This window comes from Polyergus mexicanus, unplaced genomic scaffold (genome assembly GCF_030449975.1).
Source record: "Polyergus mexicanus isolate NDT 795.1 unplaced genomic scaffold, iyPolMexi1.0 SCAF_15, whole genome shotgun sequence".
Taxonomy (NCBI): domain Eukaryota; kingdom Metazoa; phylum Arthropoda; class Insecta; order Hymenoptera; family Formicidae; genus Polyergus; species Polyergus mexicanus.
In genome coordinates this window covers 2,271,889-2,295,522 of record NW_027223335.1, presented here as the reverse complement: position 1 = coordinate 2,295,522, position 23,634 = coordinate 2,271,889, and the positions used below count along the sequence as shown (strand labels likewise).

General features: G+C 35.1%; 1 protein-coding gene across 5 annotated transcripts in view; it reads right to left on the bottom strand.

Annotated features, from left to right (window-relative positions):
* The window catches only part of Nckx30c (solute carrier family 24 member Nckx30C), a 58,988-nt gene that overhangs the window by 16,210 nt on the left and 19,144 nt on the right, over window positions 1-23,634 (bottom strand). For 2 of the 5 annotated variants that reach the window (XM_070308113.1, XM_070308116.1), the window contains 2 exons: window positions 17,319-17,610; window positions 3,474-3,745 (listed from right to left, as the gene is read on the bottom strand). In XM_070308113.1, the coding sequence (XP_070164214.1) occupies window positions 3,474-3,745; window positions 17,319-17,610 (564 nt within the window). The remainder of the gene's footprint in view (window positions 1-3,473; window positions 3,746-17,318; window positions 17,611-23,634) is intronic. The other 3 variants (XM_070308114.1, XM_070308117.1, XM_070308115.1) reach the window with 2 other exon arrangements.

Here is a 23,634-nt window from a genome sequence, read left to right as displayed (position 1 = left end):
TTCTCTAGGCGCGTCTCTTTCATCTCCGTAAATTTGGAAAATCGGACTTTCGGAAAGTTGGTGAATTCGTTTGCGTTTATTCGTGCAAAGCGCGCGTGCGGGTTCTACAACATGCAGCGGACGGGTGGGATGCAGCATTGACCCAGATTTTCCGATGCATTCAAAATGAAAAGGTCCTCTCTTCGCTCATTTAGGACAAAGCCGCCTGAGACTACTTGCTGTCCATCCGGGCGTCGCGATATCAGCCATCGTCGGCTAATATCCTCGAGAGAGCTTCGGATTAGTCGATTTCCGATTTATATTTCCGCAGAGTAACTTTCCAAATTACAGCGACGATTATGTATCCTGCTCGGGGGGGAAATTGTTTCGCAATTCCGTTTCTTTGCGTCATTGTAACTGCGATCGACTGCAAGAACGAGAGCTCTTTTGTAACAATAGTAATTGTTGCGATCTTTTTTACGATAAACGTTAAATTTTCGAGTCTTCTTTATTCATATTATGCTAGTCAGAAGTATTGTATAAGCGTTATATTTTCTTTTCGATTTTAAAATAAATTTTATGAAAAAAATGATTTTCTCTATCGTACATTTTACACATTTAGTTGTTATATTTGACAACATATTAAAAATATATGATTAAATATTTAATTAAAAAATTAATTATCATTAATATGATAAACATTATTGTTTTATTTTTTCCATTAAAATTTAAAATTTGTAATAATGGAAATAAGTATTTATGAATCGTATAATTCATATTACTTTTTTAAAATCACGATTAAATAATGTTGTAAAAAATAAATGAACATTAAAATAGAACTGCGCATTGGGCTACAATATAACACAGGATATCGCGGCTGATTTAATCAAAGCTGACTTTAATCGAAAGACGATGCCGGATAAAATTCGATACGTGACGTAAACGTGCTTATACGCGATGCATTACTTAAATGAGTACTTTATTGTTCTTCACATTGCTGGACATGATAAATGTTAATATGGCGATAAAAGCTCGAATGTTTGACGCAAGAAAATGACACGACGCAATATATCGATTTAAACCGAGGGTCGGTCGTGCACGACATGGCAATTTGTTGCGGCTGACCACCGATCTGTTTTGTCGTCGCTTCTCGGGACATTCTCTTTTAATTGGAGTCACGAAAGTCATCAAAGCTACCTGTACCTTACTATACACTTCGTCAAAAATTTATTCCACGATTAAGAGTCGATTTAGCGTTGCTAATGGAGTGTTTAAGTGAACTTAAATTTTTCGAAGACGATAAAGATACGAAAAGAGAGATGGATAATGATAAGGCCGTTTGTTGAAGTTGAAGGTCAGCGCGATGGGAAATGACGATGATTTCAAATAGGCATTTCTATCATACTATCGCCTTATCGAAAAGAATAATTGAATCACACAGGGTTCTTTCCGATATCATCCGACGAACAACCGAAAAGTTTAGAAGGAGCGATGTCATTCGTTGTATTCTCTCATCTCTTATTGCATCGATCGTGTTTGCTGGTCATTTCTATTCCGAGAAGAAGCGTTACATTCGACATAGATAAAAAGTTATCGATTCTTTTGCTCTTTAGTTTTTTTTTCCCTCTGACGACTACCGTGCACGCGCCTACGCTGCGAAATCCGATTGGATTTTTTCTATCGAGATACCGCGCGACGTTGACGGGCCCCTATTTTCACATATTTCACCCCTTAACGCGGTTGAATTCGACACGGGCAAAATAACCTTGGATGAACTTTTAAAGTTCGAAACTTTTAAATATCGAGCGTCGATGTTTGTCTGATTTATAATCGTCAAGTTCGAGGCTGGGTCGGCTTGCTGCGCGGTTGAAAATTGCGATTCTCCCGATAAGACTTAATGGATGAACACCGTTTCGATTTATACTTGTGCGCGAATGTAGTTAACATAAAGCTAATTTTGACTATCGCCGCTGTTACTTTGAAGGAGATTTACGAGGATGACATTTGACCAAGTAATTAGAGAGCAATATTGCCATGCATAAAATCTCTTTCGATAGTGATGTAACTATTAATCGCTCAGGAAATATTTGTCAATGAATATATAACAATTAAATCTATCTATATAAATTTTTATTACGTTTTTTGAAATATTATTTTGACGGATTAATTTCATTTTATAATCTGAATTATATATCCTGCCTGTAACTTTTTCTTGTAGCAAATAATTAAAATATAAAAATTTTTGCACTGAAACTACATGAGACAGAAAAAGAAAGAGAAAGATTATGATTTTATATCGGCACAGATATATCTAATCGAGAGAGCTCGAAAATATGTAGAGCGGAATGTTACATCCAAAATGACGTTGAACGTACAAGTTGAAAAGGATTACTTTGCGTGATTCGCAGTATATTGCGGGAATTAAACTGCCTATTCTAATTCAGGATATCCAAGTCGTGATAGAAGCAAACATTTCACAATGGAAAGTAGAGCATTACGATATCGAACTAACGTGTCCTTTACAAAGCGTGTTCCGATGTACGCGACAGCCATCTCGAAAGAAGTTGCACTAATTTTAAAATTAGCCTATTGTACTTATTTATCGAGCTGGAAGTTACTTCTCTCTTTTCTATATATTTTTTATAATATTTTTGCGCGCGCAAAATAATGGGTATTCGAAACGATTACGTTTAAAGGAGAAACGTGACGACGGATACGCCGCGAGCAACTCAAACATTTTGTTAAGAAAAGTGGAACGACAAATTCCAATCAACGTATTCTCAGCCTCTTTGTTTTACGACGGTATAGCACGGGAAAGTATTCCAATCTCTCGGATCGGAACACAACGCTTAACGAATCAGATCCTTATGTCAGAGAATGCGGTTCCTTTCTTAAATATTAGAAATAAATTATGTATGACAAGAAGGATCATGTATAAGGTATTGGAGAACATCGATCGATTTTATTAAACGACATGAATGCGTAAACGTTCGTAAAAACTTTCACTACTTTCTCTCTTGACTTTCTCACTACTTTCTTCTCTAAAAATCGGAAAAGTGTCATATGTTCGAGAATTTCGTAAAAAATATTCTTTTATAAATCGATCAATGAAAATTCATTTATTCAATCACCAAAGATCAGCGAGTATTTGATCGAAAATGCTCGCACTTGGTTCCTCTTATGTTTCATTAAATGTACCAGTAAGATTTCACTGAAAAATCAGCCATTATCACTAGTTGATTCTTATCAGTGAGATTTCATTGTTTGAAACGCTTATAAATTCAAACCACTGTTTATTAATAATATACTGACTTTATTTAAAGGAGTCCAATCGAAAAAATCATTATGCATCTTTTACGAGGTAAGCGCGGTACAATTCGGTATTTTTGATTAACGACTTCCCGACATCGGCAACAATAACGCCTGAGATTAATCAATAAATCAAACTCCAGTCATACTGTCAGCGTGCGGAATTTCTTGTATTCGACAATTACCGATTCGAGGCCAGCGTCGAGACCGGCGGCGATACCGCCATTAGGAAGTTCCTGAATGCCAGCGGTGGTGCCGGCGGTGGTAGTTGTAGTCGTGGTAGTGGTGGTGGTTCCTTGCGAGCCCTGCTGCAGCTGCAGGGTCGTCTCCTTCGAGGGAGCACCGGAATAATGGGCGGCGGTCGACGTCGCGGCGCCGTTGTGCGGCTTGGTGGCATCCAGCAGCACCTTCAGCGACGCTATCGCGTGCAACTGCGTCGCTTTCTCGTCCACCTTGCCTGAACAGCACCAGAGATGCAGGTTAATGAGGTAGAGTAGAGACACGAGGTATTAGTTCTTAATTATGCGATCATCTCGTAGTTGAATTTATAGCAAAAACGTAGAAGTCACTTTGCGATGCAAATGCATGTTTCTGCAAAATTCCGTATATGCTTCGAATAATTCGATAAGGATAATTATTAAAATTTGTCTTTTTCAAGAGGACGAATTCTAGAACAAATGCAATTCATAAGCGAACGAATGCAGTTTATATTGCGTTGCCTGTCAAAAGCGTATCGTCATACGATTCGCTTTTGATCATTAAAGGACGAGTATGTACAATGCATCTTTTGTGAAAAAATAGGATTCTAGCTAAATCACTTTATTCTTATCAGATAAATAACAAGAAATTGTTAAAAAAAATTAACGACGTACACCCGGTGCAGAAATAATTTTTATTTAAATTTTGTTAAAATTATTCGTATATATATTTGATATTGACGAAATTATATATTGGATAATGGATAAGAAGTATAGATAGGTAGATACATCGCGTAGGTGCGCGAAAATTGTATTTAACGATGCTAATTAAAACGTTAGCATGTCCGAATTATTTCGTGTTAGAAATTGAGTTTTCGCCACTATGTGCATTAGCGTACGTTATAACGGAGCAGACTCCGTTGCATTCGAGCAAATTTCGCAGCGCTTGCAAATTCCGCGCCTCGTCGAGTTTCCGATTGCGATCAGGAAATACGGAAATGTCCTCATAGCTCTCGCTCGATGTCCTTTGTTCTTGTTTTACGCTAGATCGAGCGCGCGGGACGTTTACGAAATGTCGATGTGCGTGCGTCGAGTATCGAACTTATTCTTTATTCGCATCGTCGATTTCTACGATGTCGATGTCGGAAAATACCGGCATGAACCGGCGAGATTGAAAACACAGCCTCGAGATAATCGCAAGATACGTCAAGGTTCATCTCATGCAACTACGTTCTACCGTTTACCCTACAAACTTACTTTTCTACAATCTCCAACCTTAAAAAATAAATATAATTTATTAATTTACTTAGAAAAGCCGTTTGATCTAAGTTTGTTGCCAATTCATCGAAATTCTTTTCGCGCTCTTATAAATATTATTATAATTTATTATCCTACTGACTTATACAATGCAAATATAAGTGTTAATTCTTTTTTATAATATAGATCTGAAAAGACAGCAAGAGACTTTAATCTCATTGTTCTCAATAAGATTTTGCAAGATGAAAAAATATGCAATTAATTTATTACGTTAGAATTCAATTCAAGAATTAAATAATGTCATATAGAAGAAAAATTTTTATCTTATTCAATATTAAAAGTAAACTATATTCTTTTTATTTATGATTGCATGATTCAATCTATTTTTTTTTTTAAATAAAAATTATATTATTAAGTATATTTAAGTGTTAATGTGTTATATATATGTGTACGCTATTAAGTAAAATATTTATTGGATAAAATATGTTAATTAATGATGTATGTAATATGTGTACAGAATAATTGTGCATATTACACGCTACGTAGACCATTTATAGTCTCTAATTTTACTTCTGAAGTGATGTGCATGCAGCAGAGCGTAGAAATGCAATTGGTGAAAGAAAAAAAAAGTATATTGAAGGGATAGTTGCAACATTGAAACTTAAAAGATTAAGTAAGATGAATGTAATTAGCTTCCATGCATTTTTATACAAGAGCTTTTTTTATAAAAGATATAATCATATTAAACAAACTTTCAAACACAAATTTTTAATATTTTTTATACTTTTCGAGTTCCTCATTAGAATTAACATGTATTCAATCTGATGCAAATAACTACTATCAGGTAAATTTGGCGTGCTCTAAACCGGCGGACATGAAATATAAATACATATAGGACCAGAACATTTGCATGTATAGATGATGCACGTCCGTTTCCGCTGTATATAATTCACAGTACGCCATGTATAGAGGTCATGCATAATTTAGGGTGTACATGCTCTATAGATAGCTTCGGGGAGAGAATTCGAGAACTCGATGGTCTTGCCGCTAAAAGGGATCATCGTTATTTCAACAAGTAGTCGATCAATCGATATTATCTATTTCTCTGAGTGAGAAACCTTTCCATGATTGCGAGATTCTTCATTGACGTTTATTGGCGACCTTTACTAATAAACAAAAAGTAGGTTTATCACATACACATGCAATTAGGAAAGTTTAATTCAACGAGGCAAAATTATTTTACAACGTGACAAATTAATAATTTATTTTATTCAGTCAAGTATATTTAATTGGCCTAATGATAATTAAGTAACTAATGCGCAATAAACAAAATTTATTTAATCATATTTTATTACTTGTCTCACTTACTCGACCGTATTCAGATCGAATGTTCATCTTAATCTATATCATACAATAAAAAAAAAAAAAAAAAAATATATATATATATATATATATATAAATTAAAAAATAAAGAACAGAAAGTTTAGGAAGAAAGAAATTTTCAATGATTAATTTAAAACGGAAATTTTCTCATTGATTTTATGTTATCTCCTTCATTCATATAAGGAAACGAATTTTAAAAATCGATGATATATATAAATTATAATTTTTTTAAAGAAATTTTTCAAAGCGCTTATATCGGTCGGATAGACTGTATATATGGAATATATTTTGAATAATTCTGTGAATCATTATCAGATTGCTCTTGTCAAAAAATATTGCGGAATAATTAACAAACCTTCACTATTTTCGCGAAGCAGCTGTGAGGTGCTCCAAATATGTCGATTACCACAGCTCGTGCAAACTTTTACTGTTGCTCGCTAGGAACGGCAGCAGGAAAAAAAAATGGACGAATGCAAAAAAAAAGTGGAGAGAGTGAAATTCGGTATTATATGGAAATAAAGTACAATCATTCTCGACACATTGACGCAGATCTGTTATTTATTACGGCGAGTTTGTTATTTATTTCGGTTTTATATGCAACGTGGTGTCCATACGCATCAATTATTATTATTATTATTTTTTTTTTCAGAAATTAGAACTACCCGTACGATGCATAAAAACGAGTACACGACGCTTCGTAAATTTTAACAAAAGGAACGATGATATAGTGCAAGAACGATAAAAACCTGCGATGCGTTTATGTTAGCTGTAGATTTTGTTTCAATCAGATGCGAGGTTTTTTTTGAAAAAATAATATCATGTTTTAATCATATTCGCAGCTTACATTCTCATAAATTTATGAAAAAGAGTCGGTCGAAATATATCCAGCGATAGCGAAAGGTCGTCACGCAGTGTGCCGAGAGCAATGTCACGTCGCAGCGATATTTTTCACAAACAAGTTAGATCAAAGGCCATAGCTTGATTCGAGATCGATTGTAATATGATACAATGTAATAAACTGACCGAACTATGATCACTACTGTGTCCATAGCGTGAATCGAGCCTAAAAGGGCCGCCTAATTCACCGCTTATCGTGCTTCGTGTTAAGGGATCACAGATCTGCGTGCCGGTGGCAGCAGTAGGTCAAAGAGAAAAAGCTCGTGTAAGTGGCCTTCATCCCCAAAGGTAGGAACGAGGCGAGAAAAGAAAGGCGAAGTGCCCAGAGCTTGAAAGTAGAATGCGATGGTAGTATCGACCCTTAAGCTGCCCGGAGCAAGATGGGGAGCCCTGGAAGGAAATGAGTGGAGGGAAGAATGGGTTAGAAGAAATGGCGAGGAGGGAAAGAGAGCGAGAGAGAGAGAGAGAAAGAGATCGGTTGGCTATCGTGTCTCAATCTGTTAAACTTACGGTTACTAGCTTTGGCATGGAAGAAGTATCAGTCAGGAGTGTAACGTCGAGAGTCGGAGATGGGTTTGGAAATGGTCTCGACAGGGCACCGTTAATCCACAAAACTCAATCAACCGCGCGTTTATACTCAAAGCGAACCGGCTCTATAATTAATTAAAAGCATCAGCTGTCGAGCGAAATGATGTCGAATAATGCGCGGAGGTAACAACGTCCGTCGGAAATATTTCTGTACCTCCTTGACACAGCGAAAGGAATTTCTGCATTAGTTAAAGCGCGAAAAAGGGTAACAAAAGAATGTGTTTCTTGTGGTGAAATAACAATTATGCTAGCAGGTGACATATTTGCTAAGTCGCCGAATCAAGCGGAATATTATTTGAGCGCGAATAGAAGATGGACTCTAAGTGGATTTAGCTATACTCGCGTTTAATTAGAATTAGATATCGATCGATGATCAAAGAAATTTATTGGATTAAAATTACTGTGTAAAGCTAATTATATTAATATTATGACTATGTTAGAGCATTTTGTATTAGACTACTTAAAATGCGAACTGCAAATTGTTCTAAAGATTGCAACCTTCTCTTTTAGATTCTTTTTTCAATATTTTATAATTGTAATAATAGAGAGAAATATATAAGTTAACTAACAAAGTTAACTTTTAAAATGGTTTTTTTTTTAAAACATTATTTGTCAGCAAAAAAAAAAAAAACTGACCCTCGGAAAGAAATTTTACTATGTATGTTTAGAGCGAGAATTCACACGTTGTAGTATATAATAAAATTATATTTTTATATTTTTAATTATTTACAAATACAAATTTTATTTCTATGATAAAATAAATTTAATTTAAAAAACTTATGTAATTAATATTGTTTGTTCTAATGAAGAAAGTAAACAGACTAAGAGTGCTCCGGTGTGCTTTACGTAATCGCCTGATTTATTTTAACATGTGATAACGTATCTAATGCATCTATTTTCGAAAACTCAATATTCGTAGATTATACGTTCAGGTTGCATAGAGAGAGAAAGTAAGATATATCTATAAATGAAGAATTATCAAATTCCTGAAAGTATCTGCCGATTAAAGACGAAATCTTTCTCACAGAAACAGCGCACAGGTTTCAATAACTCATCTCGCAGAGAATCCTTCCTTTTAAATTCAAGATGATTACGATAGTACCGGGGATAACGAGTTCCGCTGTCATCCGACATCGTTTAGCAAATTATACAGAAAATTAAATTCGACTTCGAATGCCGCGCACTTGCTCTTCTATTCGCTCTTGCCATTTGTAGGCCGGCAACGGATGTTTCCCAGATAACTAAGAAATTTTTTAAATATTTTTGTTCGGTCTTTTATACATAAATCGAAATTGAAAAAATGATAGAAAACAACAATATCGATTTAGAGCTGATTCTTCTGTTCTTACAATTGAATTCTGTAAAACTCAATATAATACATAATTGTTAAAATGCGACCAAGAAAAAAATATTTTTTCAATACACTATTACAGCCAACCGTACACTTGAACATCGCATCAAGAGATTCTTGCTATTTGCATCCTGTTACAGCCTTACACTCTCGTAATTTCAGTGTACCCCGAAAAACTATCAGGAAAATCGATACCATGCTTCTTTTGCCAAACACTTTGACTAAGGACGATCGATTTTGTTAACCGGGGCCTCTCATTGTCGATCGATATCGAATACTGCCTCGCGTGTAAGCGATTAAGGCGTGGGTGCTAGGTAATTCTAATGCAAAACCCGACGTGATTGATTGATCGCGCGTTGCCTTCGGCCAGAGAAATCGCAAGAATACACAGAAACCATCACAGGTTCTGTTAACTTTCGGCCACAAAGTGTACTCGTTGTTTCGTTAAACGTCAGTCAAATGTATAAAAATATTTATATATTGTTGTTTCTTTTTGTATCACATATATAAACAACTTAATCCAATAATTGTAACTTATTCTCGTCAAAGTGTGGGGTTCTAAATATAAAACAGTAAAAGCATTAATATAATTAAAAGGATTAATAGAATTAAATAGATAAATCTGTACTTCTTTATTAAATGATATTTTTATGTAAATATTCTTTGGCAAATTATTCTTTTTATAATAAAAAAAATTTTTCATAAAATTCAACTTTCCATATATCCTGGTAGAATAAAACTTTGATATTTAAAAAATAATCGTGTAAAGCTATCGTATAAAATTATTATATCCGTCGAGAGATATGTATTACTAATACGATTCGAATCACTATGTCGAAGATTGCGTATAACGCTTATACGAGATGTCACTTGTACGCGCGTGCATAATCTAGTGATAAATAATTCGACGACTGTATAAAACAGAATAAAGCAGATAATATCGTAACAATATCGTAATAACGCAAAGTAATAAAGTTTAACAAACAGGTTGATACATCTTTGACCTACTGATGTAATTGTAAAGTGCTATATAAACCAAGTTCTAGAAAACTTTTTCTTTTTTCTAAAGGCGCTACGCACTATGAAATCTATCGGGTGAAAGTAAATGGCTTCACTTCTCGTGTGATTCTCTAAGGGTAATAACAAAACATAAAGTAAACATTGCATAATTTTTATATATAATCTAGATACTTTTTATAGTATAAAACATTTTTGCCTTTCGTGCGATTATAATGTCTAAAAATATATTACTAATAATTTTTATAATTCTCTAATGCAATATTGAAAATGTATTTAATACAAATCAAAGGCACATTGTAAGATTATTTCTTGTTGTAAGAATATAGTTTACGTGCCAGTCTCCGCAATTACAAAATTTCTTGTAGTCTCATGTATGTCTCTCTTAATTTGCGATAAAGTTTACATCTCCGACGAGACCTATATTTAAACTTCTGCATTAGTTCTTTATTAATAAAGATTCCAGTGTCCGGAAAAAAAATGTGGTTACTAACTACATCCAATCTCTTATTCTTTATCTATTTTCATCATTAATTGCTGTGAATAATTTTTCTAGAAGAGTATGCCAATAATTATCCTTGGATCGTTTCGACAAAGTATCGCATTGCGTTATAAATTGATAAAAAGGTATCGTAAAATTGCATCCAATAAGCTAATTCATCTCTCTTGTAATTTACAATAATCTATTAATCTATAAATTTATTCTCTGTTTGTGCTTTAATTAACGTAATGCTTTGGCATACATTTGAAAAGCACCTTACCTCCCCCAATATAAAACGGCACGGTTGTATATTCTCTCACATAGATCGATCGGAAATATTTCGATATCGCGTACTTGCGAATAACGAGAATATGGAAATTTTTGTTCCAAGGTAATTTTAGAAGAAAAGGGAAAAAGATACTTGTGTCAATCGAGATGGGATACAACGCTGCGCAAACTGCAGATCCGAGAGAAAGCGCTAGTAGAAATAGCCGGGTTCTTGGTCGCCGTCGTCGGTATTATCTCGAGTGGTGTCTGGATGACGTTAAAGCCTCGGAGTTAAAGGAAGGGAAAAGGAAGGCAAGCCCCAAGTGCGGATTCGCTAGTTACGATCGATACGCGACAGTTTCTAGGTCAGGGTCCCGATACACACTCGCTCACGATACGCTCAAAACGAGTCCCGCGCAAAATTTATTCGAAGCCAAGCACCGAGAGATGTTGTCGCAAACCTCTGACAAAACGCTGTTTCCGTTTCCCTCCCCATTCTTTTCTTTTCCGTCTCTGTGATGTCGTGCTGCGAGTCTCAGGCGCAAAAAGCTGCAAATGCATGGTATCGAGGATTACACACGCGGATCTACTTCAGGGTGTAGGTTTAAAGGATGTAACGGAGAAGCAGGAATTCACTGTTTCCTCGCGCGAGGAAATGAGACGGTGTACGTGCGCTTTTGAAATCGCCGTATTGAACGTTTCCCACGCTATCGAGATTAATGACGTGCTTCCGTCGCGAGGACATTCGCGACAGATATGTAGGTGGAAAGAAAAGAATGCTACGTGTGTATGAAGTGTATATGCGCGCGAGATTCTACATCGCGTTATTTCTACGCGACAACCGAGTGTGTTTGTTTGTCCAATGTAACAATCTTTCTCGTATTCTGCTGGAGCAATTTTAGGAAACTAGCGTGCATTGTCAGAATATATTTTTCTTTTCTACAGAAAAAAATTTGTATTTTGGCATATGCTTTGAAATAAAGAATTGTCTTTCCAGTCTCATACAATGCAATGTTGCGTATCGATATATTATCTAGCAATCTCAAAGTTTAGATTTTAGATGATTGGCCTATATCGTGAGATTAAATGGCGTCACTAGGAAACCGAACGGACATCACTTGAGATATTACGGGCCGTATTTACGAGTGACACGAGTCATCGTGGATAAAACATCCAGTTAAAAAAGATGTCAAATAATAATATGAAGCCAATGAAAAAATATTAAAATTATGTCAATGAAGAAAAATTCGCTTCGAAAAATATATATATATATGTTTCTTCACATAATTTTATATATATATTTATAACTTTTTAAAACTATAACTTTATAAATTTTATATATATAATTATAACTCGTATCTCTAAAAGATAGCAAGTTAAAAATTTATACTCGTTAAAATTATTATTCTACAAAGGATTTCTCGTATTAAATATATTGCAAAAGGGTCAAACGTTATCACGAAGAAAGGAAGAGAAGTAGGCAAATATACGGACTTTTATTTCATTTTTGGATATTCTCGGTAGTCCGAGGAAGATCGATGCTGGAAATTAATATGCTGTCGAGTAGCAACCATTGTTTCGCGCGATATAATCCGAGCGTTTCCTCACATCAACGTTGCATTTTCCTTTTTTTATCTCACGATGAGCATGTGTCGCGAGTTACTATTATAGTAGAATTGGAGCGAAACGCTTCAATATGACGATTTTGAAAAAAGAAGAAAATGGGATTTATACGGTAAATATTACCTCAACGCAGTACGATTCACTAAAGATTATCACCACTAATGACCCTTGTTAAACGAGTGATGGCACCGGCACGACATACGCACGTAAAAACGTTTACAATTAACCTCTTAATAAGAATAATGTGCATATTATTTGACGAAAAAGAGACGACCACGATGTACGTGCATTAGACACACGAAATACAATTGTCACAGAAGGGAGGAAGGAACATCGAGGATAATTTATTGGCGTAATCCGCGACTTATCAGCCTAAGGCGGAATTGCTCGGTATGTAATATTGACATGTAATATTATGATTATGTACTCTGCACAATAGATCGATTATCTACTCCTTTCCGATATTTTTGTAATACACGAACATTGGCAACGCATTTATTGCCGTGTCTCTCAGATGAATCGCGCGATACAAAAGATTCTGTGATCATCATATAATAATTATATATAATAATGTTTAAGCTCTCGGCGATACAATCTCTTTAGTAATAATTTCCGAATATCAATAATTGCTTCTCAATCACGTCGCTTTTTTTCTGTTTCCGAATGATATTTTCACTGAAACGAAGGAAAAATAAATTTTTCTAAACCCGCCGATATCTTTTCTTCTTCCAGGATCCCTTCAACCCTAGAATTATCGGATCAATCTAATCGGATTATTTATTTTTAAAAACGACAGAGTGAGATCCCGTTTCTTTCTGCGGCTCTCAAATGAATTCGTGCGACGGCGTTTGTTAACCGTTAAATTATGTACAGAGAGCTCGTGCACGACATGAGATTGATAAAGATCTTAATCCACGAGCGAGCCCGGCAACCTCGTAGGATTGATTTTGGAATCGTCTATGTACATACATAGAGGCTGAAGACGGTCACACAAATAGGTCAGGTCACACGCTAATACTGCGAAGAAAAGGGTGACCATCTATTAGATCCTTTCGTGCGATTCGCCACCCTCGTCGCGTTTTGTCCACTAAGATAAAATTTGAAATGTACTTATTTTTGAACCGATTCGTATTAATACGAACATAACAGAGTCAAAGAGAATGTACGTCGAGAGATGAGATTGTTTCTTTCAAAGAATTCCATCTCCATTTTTGCGCGTTTGGATTAATAAAGCATTAACCGGAATTGTAAAACTTAAATGATACATCGCACGTTGCCTTTAAGCCAACATTTTCCACGGAGATTTTCTCGTCTCTTACGATTGTGCGCGTACTAAATGGTCCGTCGCTCTGTTTTATACATTATCTATTTATCGATAACGAATAAGATTGATGAGCATTGGATCTATACGGTCGGAGAACCGAGCTAAGGGGTCGCGCGTTACGACGTGGTTTTTCAGTGAGACGAGGCGAAATTCGGGCCGTTACGTTGTAACTAATCCGGTAATCTGGAATGGTTCGGAGAATGGAAACGTTATCGCGTTTTCCATTTTCCGCTTTCGTTAATACCGCGCTCACGCGTATGCGGCAACTGTGACATACGGTATTACAATAAAATGATGTTCCCTCAAAGCGCGCTTTGATCTATAAATGCGGATACAGAATGTCCGCGAACAAGAGAGAAATATCACGGACTCGTATCCATTTTTTAGTCCCTGTCGTACCAAAGCGCATTTAATCTTTTCCCGTTTCTATAATAGCGTCGATGTATGTCGCGATTGCGTATATCATCTAATATCCTTTCGTACGTATCAGGCGTCTTTAATATAAAATAAAATTTTATTTCGTCCTTAATCGTGAGTCGACGTAATGATCGAAGATACGAGTACTGTTCAGAATCATCAATTTAATGATCTGAATATTTTGCATATCTGAATATAGTTGCAAGGATGTTATATAAAATACAGTCGTAACAACTATTTGCGATGACATTGATCGTACATGTAACGATAAACTTGAATGAAGTCGTACCCAAAGCTCTCTCGACATATCACATGGAATTCTTATCGATTAACTGTATTTTAGTCCAAGTCTTATGAATTATTTACGATATAGCATTTAATGGAAAGACTCACTCATGTGGCGATTGAATGAGATTCACGTTATAATCAAACTAAAGCAAATTTTTTTATCAATCATTTAACTATTAACAATTTTTTCATAAAATTTATTCGACTTTAGTTCTGATCATAAATAGTTAGATTAAAATCATGCATATATAATAATAAATACTTTACATTCACGATGATCATGAGTATATGTAAGAGTGACGGCAAACGTATACATGTGCTATAAAATATTCAGTCGTGAACGCATGGGGGAAGGGAAATGATGCGAAAATAGTTGGATATGTAAAAATATGTATTCACGAGACGAACGGAAACATACTTTATAAGCATGTAAACGAAGTTCTCAATATATAGAAGCTACGTTATTTAGTGGCGAGTCTCTCCTTTTACAGCACAGAAAATAAATTAAAGTCAAACGTAGCGTTGACACGGGTTAAACGAGGCGTTAAGTATCAATTATGGAATGACATTTGAGTCAATATAAAGAACTTGAAGTAACGAAATATAATGTGCATACTAAATATTTAAAACAATTAGCATTAATAATTTAGAGCGAGAAGTATCATCATATGGTATCGCCATTCTACGCTTCCAATCTCCACCGAATTATTTATTAACGGACAGGCTATAACCTGAGGTCCGTTCTTCGCCGATCACGTTCGTCATCGATAACTATTTTTGGACGCATCTCGAATACAGTGAAAATTTGAATCATTCAAGCTCTAAGGGCGTTCGATACAAAATTCTTGCAAGAGAGGGGTTTTTATCGGATTTATATAGCATATATATATACACATACATGTAGATGTAACGTCAATAAAACTTAATATAATATTTATAACTTAATTATATTAACTTAATAAAACTTTATATGAAATATAATTCGTTAGAGCATGACTCTAGAATTCTATAGATATAAGAAATCGAGAAATACAAACACACTGTTCTTTACGCATTATAAGTACATACATCGTGCATTAAGTAGTTTTTACCATTGCAATCGATATGCATAATGTAAATCCCACAAACAAACTCAATGCAGCAAGAAACTAATATACACGCACGCAGTTACATTTTTCATGAAATTATAGTTGTCAAGTCTCAACATGCATCTTCCGAAAATGTGTACACTGTTTTTATTACACGCACATTTTCAGATTTCCGTTATGACAAACAATTAGAGCGATGCTCTCAATGTTTGACTTGACAATCTGCGCAAAGAGAAGATGTGCAGAAAAAAAGGAGAGCTTCCCATTTAATCTGTTTCCGTGTGATTCCCGTTCCTTTCGAATGTCAACTTTGTTTTTTATGTATATGATAAAATAATTGAACAATTTTTAAATTATAGAAAGAAGAGGGATATTGCGCGGCGCTTTCTATTTTTTGCGTTAACATAAAAATTGTATGAAAATTACAGATATTAGAAGTTGTTAAAATATATGTTTAAATATAATAGATTTGTCTGCCGGAAAAAATTCTTTTCCAATGTAAATATAATTTACAATGTCCGAAAATGTTAATCCGAAATCTTTCATTTGAAGTTTTTTCACATCACATTATACAGATTATTAATTTTTTTAATTTTGGATAACTATTTTTTTTTTTTACTTGTTTATCATTAAGAAATTGTGAATTTATTAGTCAAGTTTAGCCGCGAGGTCTCTTACTGTGTGAAATTTAATTACAGCATTTAAATATATATATTACGAGAATGAAATTTTATCTCACGCGATGAATTTTCGAAAAGATTAAAGGTTTAAGTATATATATACACATATACATACGCACATATATATATATATATATATATATATACAGCATACATTCACACATGTATTAGTCCGTCCGTCTGTTTCCGTAAAGTTGTGGAGTTTAATAAAAACGGTCGCACATAGTTCTATATTTAAAAACACTTTATCTGTCGAGCTGTCGGAAATTTTGCGACTTGTCTGAAGGAAATGTCGTCGGAACGAGCTTCCGAAAGTACGATTCAGCTTGCCTACAGCACTAATACTATCATAAAAGCCTCATCTATCAATTCTACAAAGTAACATGCATACAGCTAATAAAAAAGCTATCAGATAGCATCACAATTATGTTTTTAACCGTTATACAAGCGAAAATTAATAATTATAAAGTAATAATTTGAGAAGTTCGTCAAGTCGCGATAGAATTGTGTTGCTAGAAAAAAATCTCGTTATAAGCTGCGTTTCGCGTCATTCTATTTTCTTAATTGGAACCGATCAAGCATTTATTAAAATTCCGTGGAAACTTTGTTATCACTGCTAAACTTTTCGTGCGTTCACATCATGATCACTTCAACCTTGTCTGATTTTTTTTTTTTTTTTTTTTTTGTATAAAAGGAAAAGAGAGAGCTATAAAAGATACATCTATATTTATATCGTTCATTTATTCTAGCAAGAAAAAATTAGCTTCGATGTTTTATTGCTTTGAATAAATATACTTTGTATGTGCGATATTGTTATAAAAAAAAAAAGAAGAAATATATATATTTTTTACGATATAACAAGTCCACATTTTTCGACGTGCGAGATATCGAAGCTTACGAAAAGATTAAATCTTTCTTGTAAATGTTATCGAAAGCAGATTACAAGACTTTTTTTCAAAAAGCTTCTAGCATCAGGCAGCAAATCGTATCGAAGAAGGAAGTTAAAAATGATGGCAGGTGTGTCCGTGCAATTATTCGCGTATTATTATCATTCACGCGAGACGCGAAACACGCAAGAGATAGAGAGAACAGGCATTTCCACAGATTTAGACGTGCTAAACAGAAAAGCTTTAAGCTGCAAGCGAGAGTGATAGAGTGTGGAGTTGGTATACCGGCGCGGGACTGACCGTCGTGGAGCGGATCGATCGTGTGGATCATAAGCTGCAGCAGGCCGTGACGGAATTTAGCATGGCTCTCCCTCGAGTGAGAAGACGGGCCCCCGCGAGCCTGCTCGCAGCCTTGTCCGGCCCCGATGCCGCCGCCACCCCCGCCGCCGGCGCCGCTGCTGCTGCCACCCCTGCTGCTGCATCCGGCCTCCCCTGGCGCCGGTATGCCGCTGCTTCCGCACGCACCCGACACGCCACCCACGCTCGTCTCGCTACTGTTGGTCGCGTTCGGATGCTGCTGAAACACACACACAATGCCATTTCGGCGCTCAATGAAAGCTTTCACGATTGTCGATGCTGTTCACCGTGAGAAGTTTACGATATGACTCTATTCTATGGGGAGTGATTTGAAAAAAAGAAAAGAAAAACGGACCCGTCGTTACTGCGGCGGATTGTCCGCCATAATCAGACGATGAAAATTTTCTCTACGAAGGAAATTTGTAAGATAACATGACCTACGTGTATTGTTCCATCGTCTCTAACTGGAAAGAAATATAAGGGATAAAAATTCGTAAACGATTTTCACTGATTATTTTGTATTATGTTTTGCATTGATCGTTTTATATATCTATCTGAATGAGTAATTTTCGATTGTTATATTCTCCTATTGTGAGAGATTTATCTTTTTTTATTGACTAATTTTATGATCAGAAGCCGTTACGTATATCTACTTCTAATCGGGATTATTATTGTCAAAATAATGGAACTTTTACAAAATATAAATTTAGTCGTGTGTACTATGTAAAGCAGATCACTGCGATTAAAATTCGTGTTTCGTAACCGAGAATGGTATCGTGGCCGGATAATTAATACTTTCGGTCCGCGTGGCAACAAACCACGCTACTGCGATATTTAAGCATTAGCACGCGGTGCTTTAGACCATATATGATAAGCATATTACACCTTTCTAGTTTTACTTATTCATAAATAAAGTAGTTCTTTCGCGAAACGTACGTAAAACACATGATAAAAACTTTTGATTCATATCTAAATATAAAAACGAGAGATGGGATGTCATTTTTATTTTATGCGTGCTTAAACAATAGAAGAGTTAATTTCACCTTATTCTCGATGCTCAGATTATACGGGATTGCATTCCCACCCTTAGTAATGACATTTCGCACGAAACCTTTTGCACAGGAGAAATGAAAAAATAGAAAGTAAATATCTTTCTCTTCCTGTCCCCGCGGACGCGTCCCAGCGTTCGAGCGTGTCATATTTTTTTCGTATATTAATCGACATGAATCATATATATCAGAATAGTTTCGACAATATATATAGTTAAACAAATAAAACAATGACGAGATTAGACCGTGTCATCGTCCGTCGGATTCATGCCCCACGATGTTTTCCAATTACTTTTCTCCCTTAGGAACGACATCAACTTTCCCGGCACAAAATTTCTGAAACGACGACAGCAAAATAAATCTGGGGGATGATGTTCGATGCGCATTAATAAATCGTCTCCCGCGATAACTTCCACGGAACAACAAAATAATGATGTCACTCGAAACGACATCGTGCCCCGTTGCTGCTTGTCGCGTCTTGCAGTTTGTAAACATTTTACAGAATAAGCTTCTGTTACAGGTAATACGATGTTAACTACTATAACAAGATAGCTTAGGCAAGAAATTATGATGTATTATAAACTGTATAAGATACATGGTAAGAAATATTTTAGGAATAAATTCTTTTTTCTCTCTCTTTTGAGTCAAATTTAGAATCGATCTCTCTCTGCTCTGAAATGTGTTAACATCTTAATTTTTTATTTTTTATTAGCATTTTTCATATTGTAATAATACGCGTCAGTTGATATTTCGGGGAAAAGGATTTTAGTCTCTCTTTCTCTCTCTCTCTTTCTCTAGCTAGACTAGTTTTATTAATTGATAAAACTAATATAGTTCGTAGTATCCTATACGATGAAGATGTTACGTGAAAATTGTGTTAATCGATAACGATATTACAGACGTGTCCTGTGCCTAGAATATACTGTGTGATTTTGACGCCGCTCTTCGAAATCTCATAATGCATAATCGAATCGGCGGCCTTGTTATAATCTAAAACATGATAATCCAATTTTAAAGACTATTCAGATATTAAATCTACAACACTTCTGAGATCCAGCTGCGACAAAATGATAAAAATTGACGGAACTAAGAATAACGCTTACTTCCACAAAGACTTTCAACGTTCGATCCTCGCGTACGAAATAAGTAGTTACAGCTATCTTCCTTATATTGTATATGTGCGCGCGTACAGAGAAGGTTTTGTATTTTAGTTAACAATTGATATTGTTATTCGCGAGTGAGTTTCTGACGTAGAACGTAGGATGGGGACCGTTCTCCAGTGGGCGATGCGTGTGGGCTTTGCCATCAATAGCGATGATACGAATGCAGATAGATGCAAGTCTAAAGCGGTAAAGCCGGGAGACCTCGTAGAATCGCCGAGCTGCGACAGCACAGATACGGGTTTCTGCCGTTGTCAATCTGTTGTCAGGGTAATGAACTTTCTAATTACCAGAGGCGCGCCTGCAAAACCCGATTTGAATTTCGAGACGGCGCGGCGGCCCGTAGCCGCAGAAATTATGACAGGATTGCCGACACGTCACAGGTCTGCGACAACTTTCGCAGAGATTACTACTCAAATATTTAAGAGCGGTTACAATTATGCGGCGTATATCTATTATTAAATCTTAAATCCTATAACTATGCGTTACCTCTCAAAATTGACAACTCATTCTGCGAGTTTAAACGAAGAGAGAAATTCACTGGGGACGTTTAATCATAGAGCAATTACGCGATGACATTATATACACCGTATTTTATACGTGAGATATCCGAGCCTTGTCATTTTTGCGAAAAATATGCTTCACGCGGATATTAATAGCTCCACATTACTTTGCGGTTATTGCAATCTGCGTTGAACGAGTTATATTTGTTGAAATTTTTATATATATTTCGATTAACATGTACATATATCGAGATATAAATCCATCATAATCCGTTCTCACTAATTATTACTGTTTTAAATGTCATCCAATTTATTCGATTGTATGAATTTGCACACTAAAATTATATAATCATGAAATACAAACATTTATTTTTTTTTTTCAATATTAATATTAACGTTTACACAAGTTGATAATGTTATTGTTATTGTGTTTTATGTTGCTGATTATTATCATTAAGATGGTATATGCTTTGTGTTTATGTTGGATTTATGTGAATATGTTAATTAGTAAATAGTATTTATATTAGTATAAGGCAATATATAGGTTTTTAGCATGGAAGGCTAAGGAAGTATGGATAGATGAATGTGAGTAGGAAAAATTATAAACCAAGTCCCTTTCTTGGCGTGAAGCTGAAATAAACTATTATTATAATATTAACTTTTACGTTGACATTCATACATTACTTATATTTATATATTTAAATTATTTTGTTATAATACTTATATTTGCATATCGGATACATCAAACAGTTCGCAACTCATTAGCATACTTATAAGATTACAAGGTTGATTATCACTTTGCTAATTGCCAACTTTGCTCATTAATCGTTGGTTTGATTTTTACTTGTAACTTGAGTTAAGAGATTATCTGTGAAACGCTACATGAATTATCATCCTTGCCGGAAGTGAAATTAATAAGCAAAAGCATTCGCGCGTGATTATGGCGCGTTGCTATCTGAGGAATTATTTAATAATCCCGCGGGGCGAAGCACGCAAAAAACTTTTTTCATGCTTTTGCAATTAGACGTTGCAATTTTTTCAAGACGAAGTTGCATATTGTCCGACACTTGCGACGGTGGAATACAATACAAATTTCCCAACTTCCGAATGACGAATGAATTCGTTTTTATTGTTAGTCATTTGTATACAATATGTTTACGAAAGTGACTTGACTTTCGATAATTTTCAAATTTCAAAAATATTTTAATTTTATATCGATAGGCCGCGATAATATTGCTCTGATCCGCTGAGCTTTGTTTCGTAATCCGAGATATTTGATTGACGTGATAGTTGCTAGGAGAAGGCTGTGCCATCCGCGCTGATCTCGTAACTTCCTGTCTTCGAGAATCGTATTTAAAGGAAACTTGAATCGACTTAAGTATTGTATTTCACCGGGTTTGAGAAAAGGTTTGTCGTTTTCGAAAACTTTTCACGTATAGCTCGTCGATTTGCTTACATATTTCATCAATTTTAGAATTCCGTATGTGACTCGCATTACGGCGATAACTTGTTTTTCCTCGCTGATATATCGAAATCGCCCTGTGAGTTGTCCCTTTGCTTAAAGTAATAAAAAAAGTTCACAAAGATGCAAATATATTCTGAAATACAGAAGGAAGGAAGATTCATTCTTGAATTTTCGCTGACTATTTCTCCGGCGGTATTTGCTCTCATTCTTCAACATTTTAGAATGTCAAGTAGGCCGGAAGATTCCTACGATATTATCAAATCGAACAAGAGACAGGAGTGCAGACGCAGCACAGAAAGGTATTTGTAGAATTTTCGAGAATGTCTGGGGGAAGGGAAGGGAGGAAAAGAAAATTGGGACGTTTGTCTTCATCCTACGTACCTTTGCTGATATATGCAAAGATCTTTTTGCATATCAAACGTTTTATCTCGTTAGTTGAAAAATTTGTAACTTGATGTAAAGTTTATCTCCATGCGCGTTAATCGTTTTCTATTACATAAAATTGTATCGTCACTTTGTCAACGAGATTCGCCTTGTTTTTAATTGGTTTATAATATTATTTTCTTTATTTGATACTCTATTAAATACGTGATAAGTAATATAATAAGTAATATTATAATAATATTGTGTATATAGATCAAAGAGAAAGATCTGAATGAGAATCGCTAATGTCTATGCGCATATTAAGCAAACTGTAAGCCGACTAACTCGATCGCGAAGCTTGACAAATGCAAAGCCCGACGAATGTCACTTAGCTGGAACTGCTGAGAATTTATGGTGGATGCGGTCGATTTATCAAATAGAAATCTATTCGTCGTTGGGATCGATAACATTTTGTGTCCCACGTAACATCGAATTATAGCGATCATGACAAATCTTTCAGCGATTCTGGAAAGTTATCAATACATTTTTCCAAAAGACCTCGTCACGACGTGAGTTTTCCTTCCTTACCCTTTTCTTCTCTCCGTAGAATCTTTTCGTGCCCTCCGATATTAATTCACCCAAAAATCGATGCGATAGCAAGATTGAGAGGACATTTCGCCCATAAACGTAACTTTCATACAAGCGGAGAACAAATGGATTTCTGTCACGGAATCAGATGATTCTCAGTAATACAGGAAAATAATGAATAGCTCGAAACGCAATACTTTCCTCGTATACTGTCGTAAAATTACACGATGTCATCGATTCTGAAATAGTCTATTCGTCAGGAAATTGCGTATCATTATTATTCCCATTAAAAATACATATAGTAATTAGTACGGTTTATCCGTAACGTTATATTGGAAAGCGAAATTGTTTACAGACATTATAACACATTAACAAGAATAGTCATATGAAAAAGTATGTGTATATATATATATAATTGTTATTTCTAATTGAATATTATTGTCAACCATGAGAAAGGTTGCTATACGACAGGTTGTCGGCTGCAATAATAAGCTTGATGCTCGCATGTTAAGCCGTGCACACGCGGATGAGTAAGCAGCTTACGTGAACTCGCGACGAATTTATATGAGTTAGTTGAACTGTTGCACGTATGTGTGTGTGTCTCTCTTATAAGCGATCCTAATTTCACAAATCACGCATCTTCTTTTATTGATTGAGTAATATCGCCAAATTATTCAATCTTCAATGTGATTTTACTTGATTGATTTAACCTTCATATCTCTTTTCTAATAATATAATCAAGACTCACTTTAATATTAAATAATAGAAATCGCAAACTATCTTTGCTAAATCTTGCTCTTCGCGCATATTTGTTTATATAACAAACAATTTTTTTCTAATGTAAATAATTATTAATGATCTATTATAAATAATGCATATATACATATAAATTACAAATGTCATAAAAATCTTTTTTATAATAAAAATTAGAAAAAACTGCTATTATCTGGTTCAATAGAGATATAGTAACGCGATTATATTATACATAAAAATCTCTTCATACTGTAAAAATTTTTTTTCAAAACATGTACAGATTATACGCGGATTGCAGAGCTTATTTTTTCCATGATTCTATGTGAGAAAGAGGAAAAAAGAGAGAGAGACGAACAGTTTTCG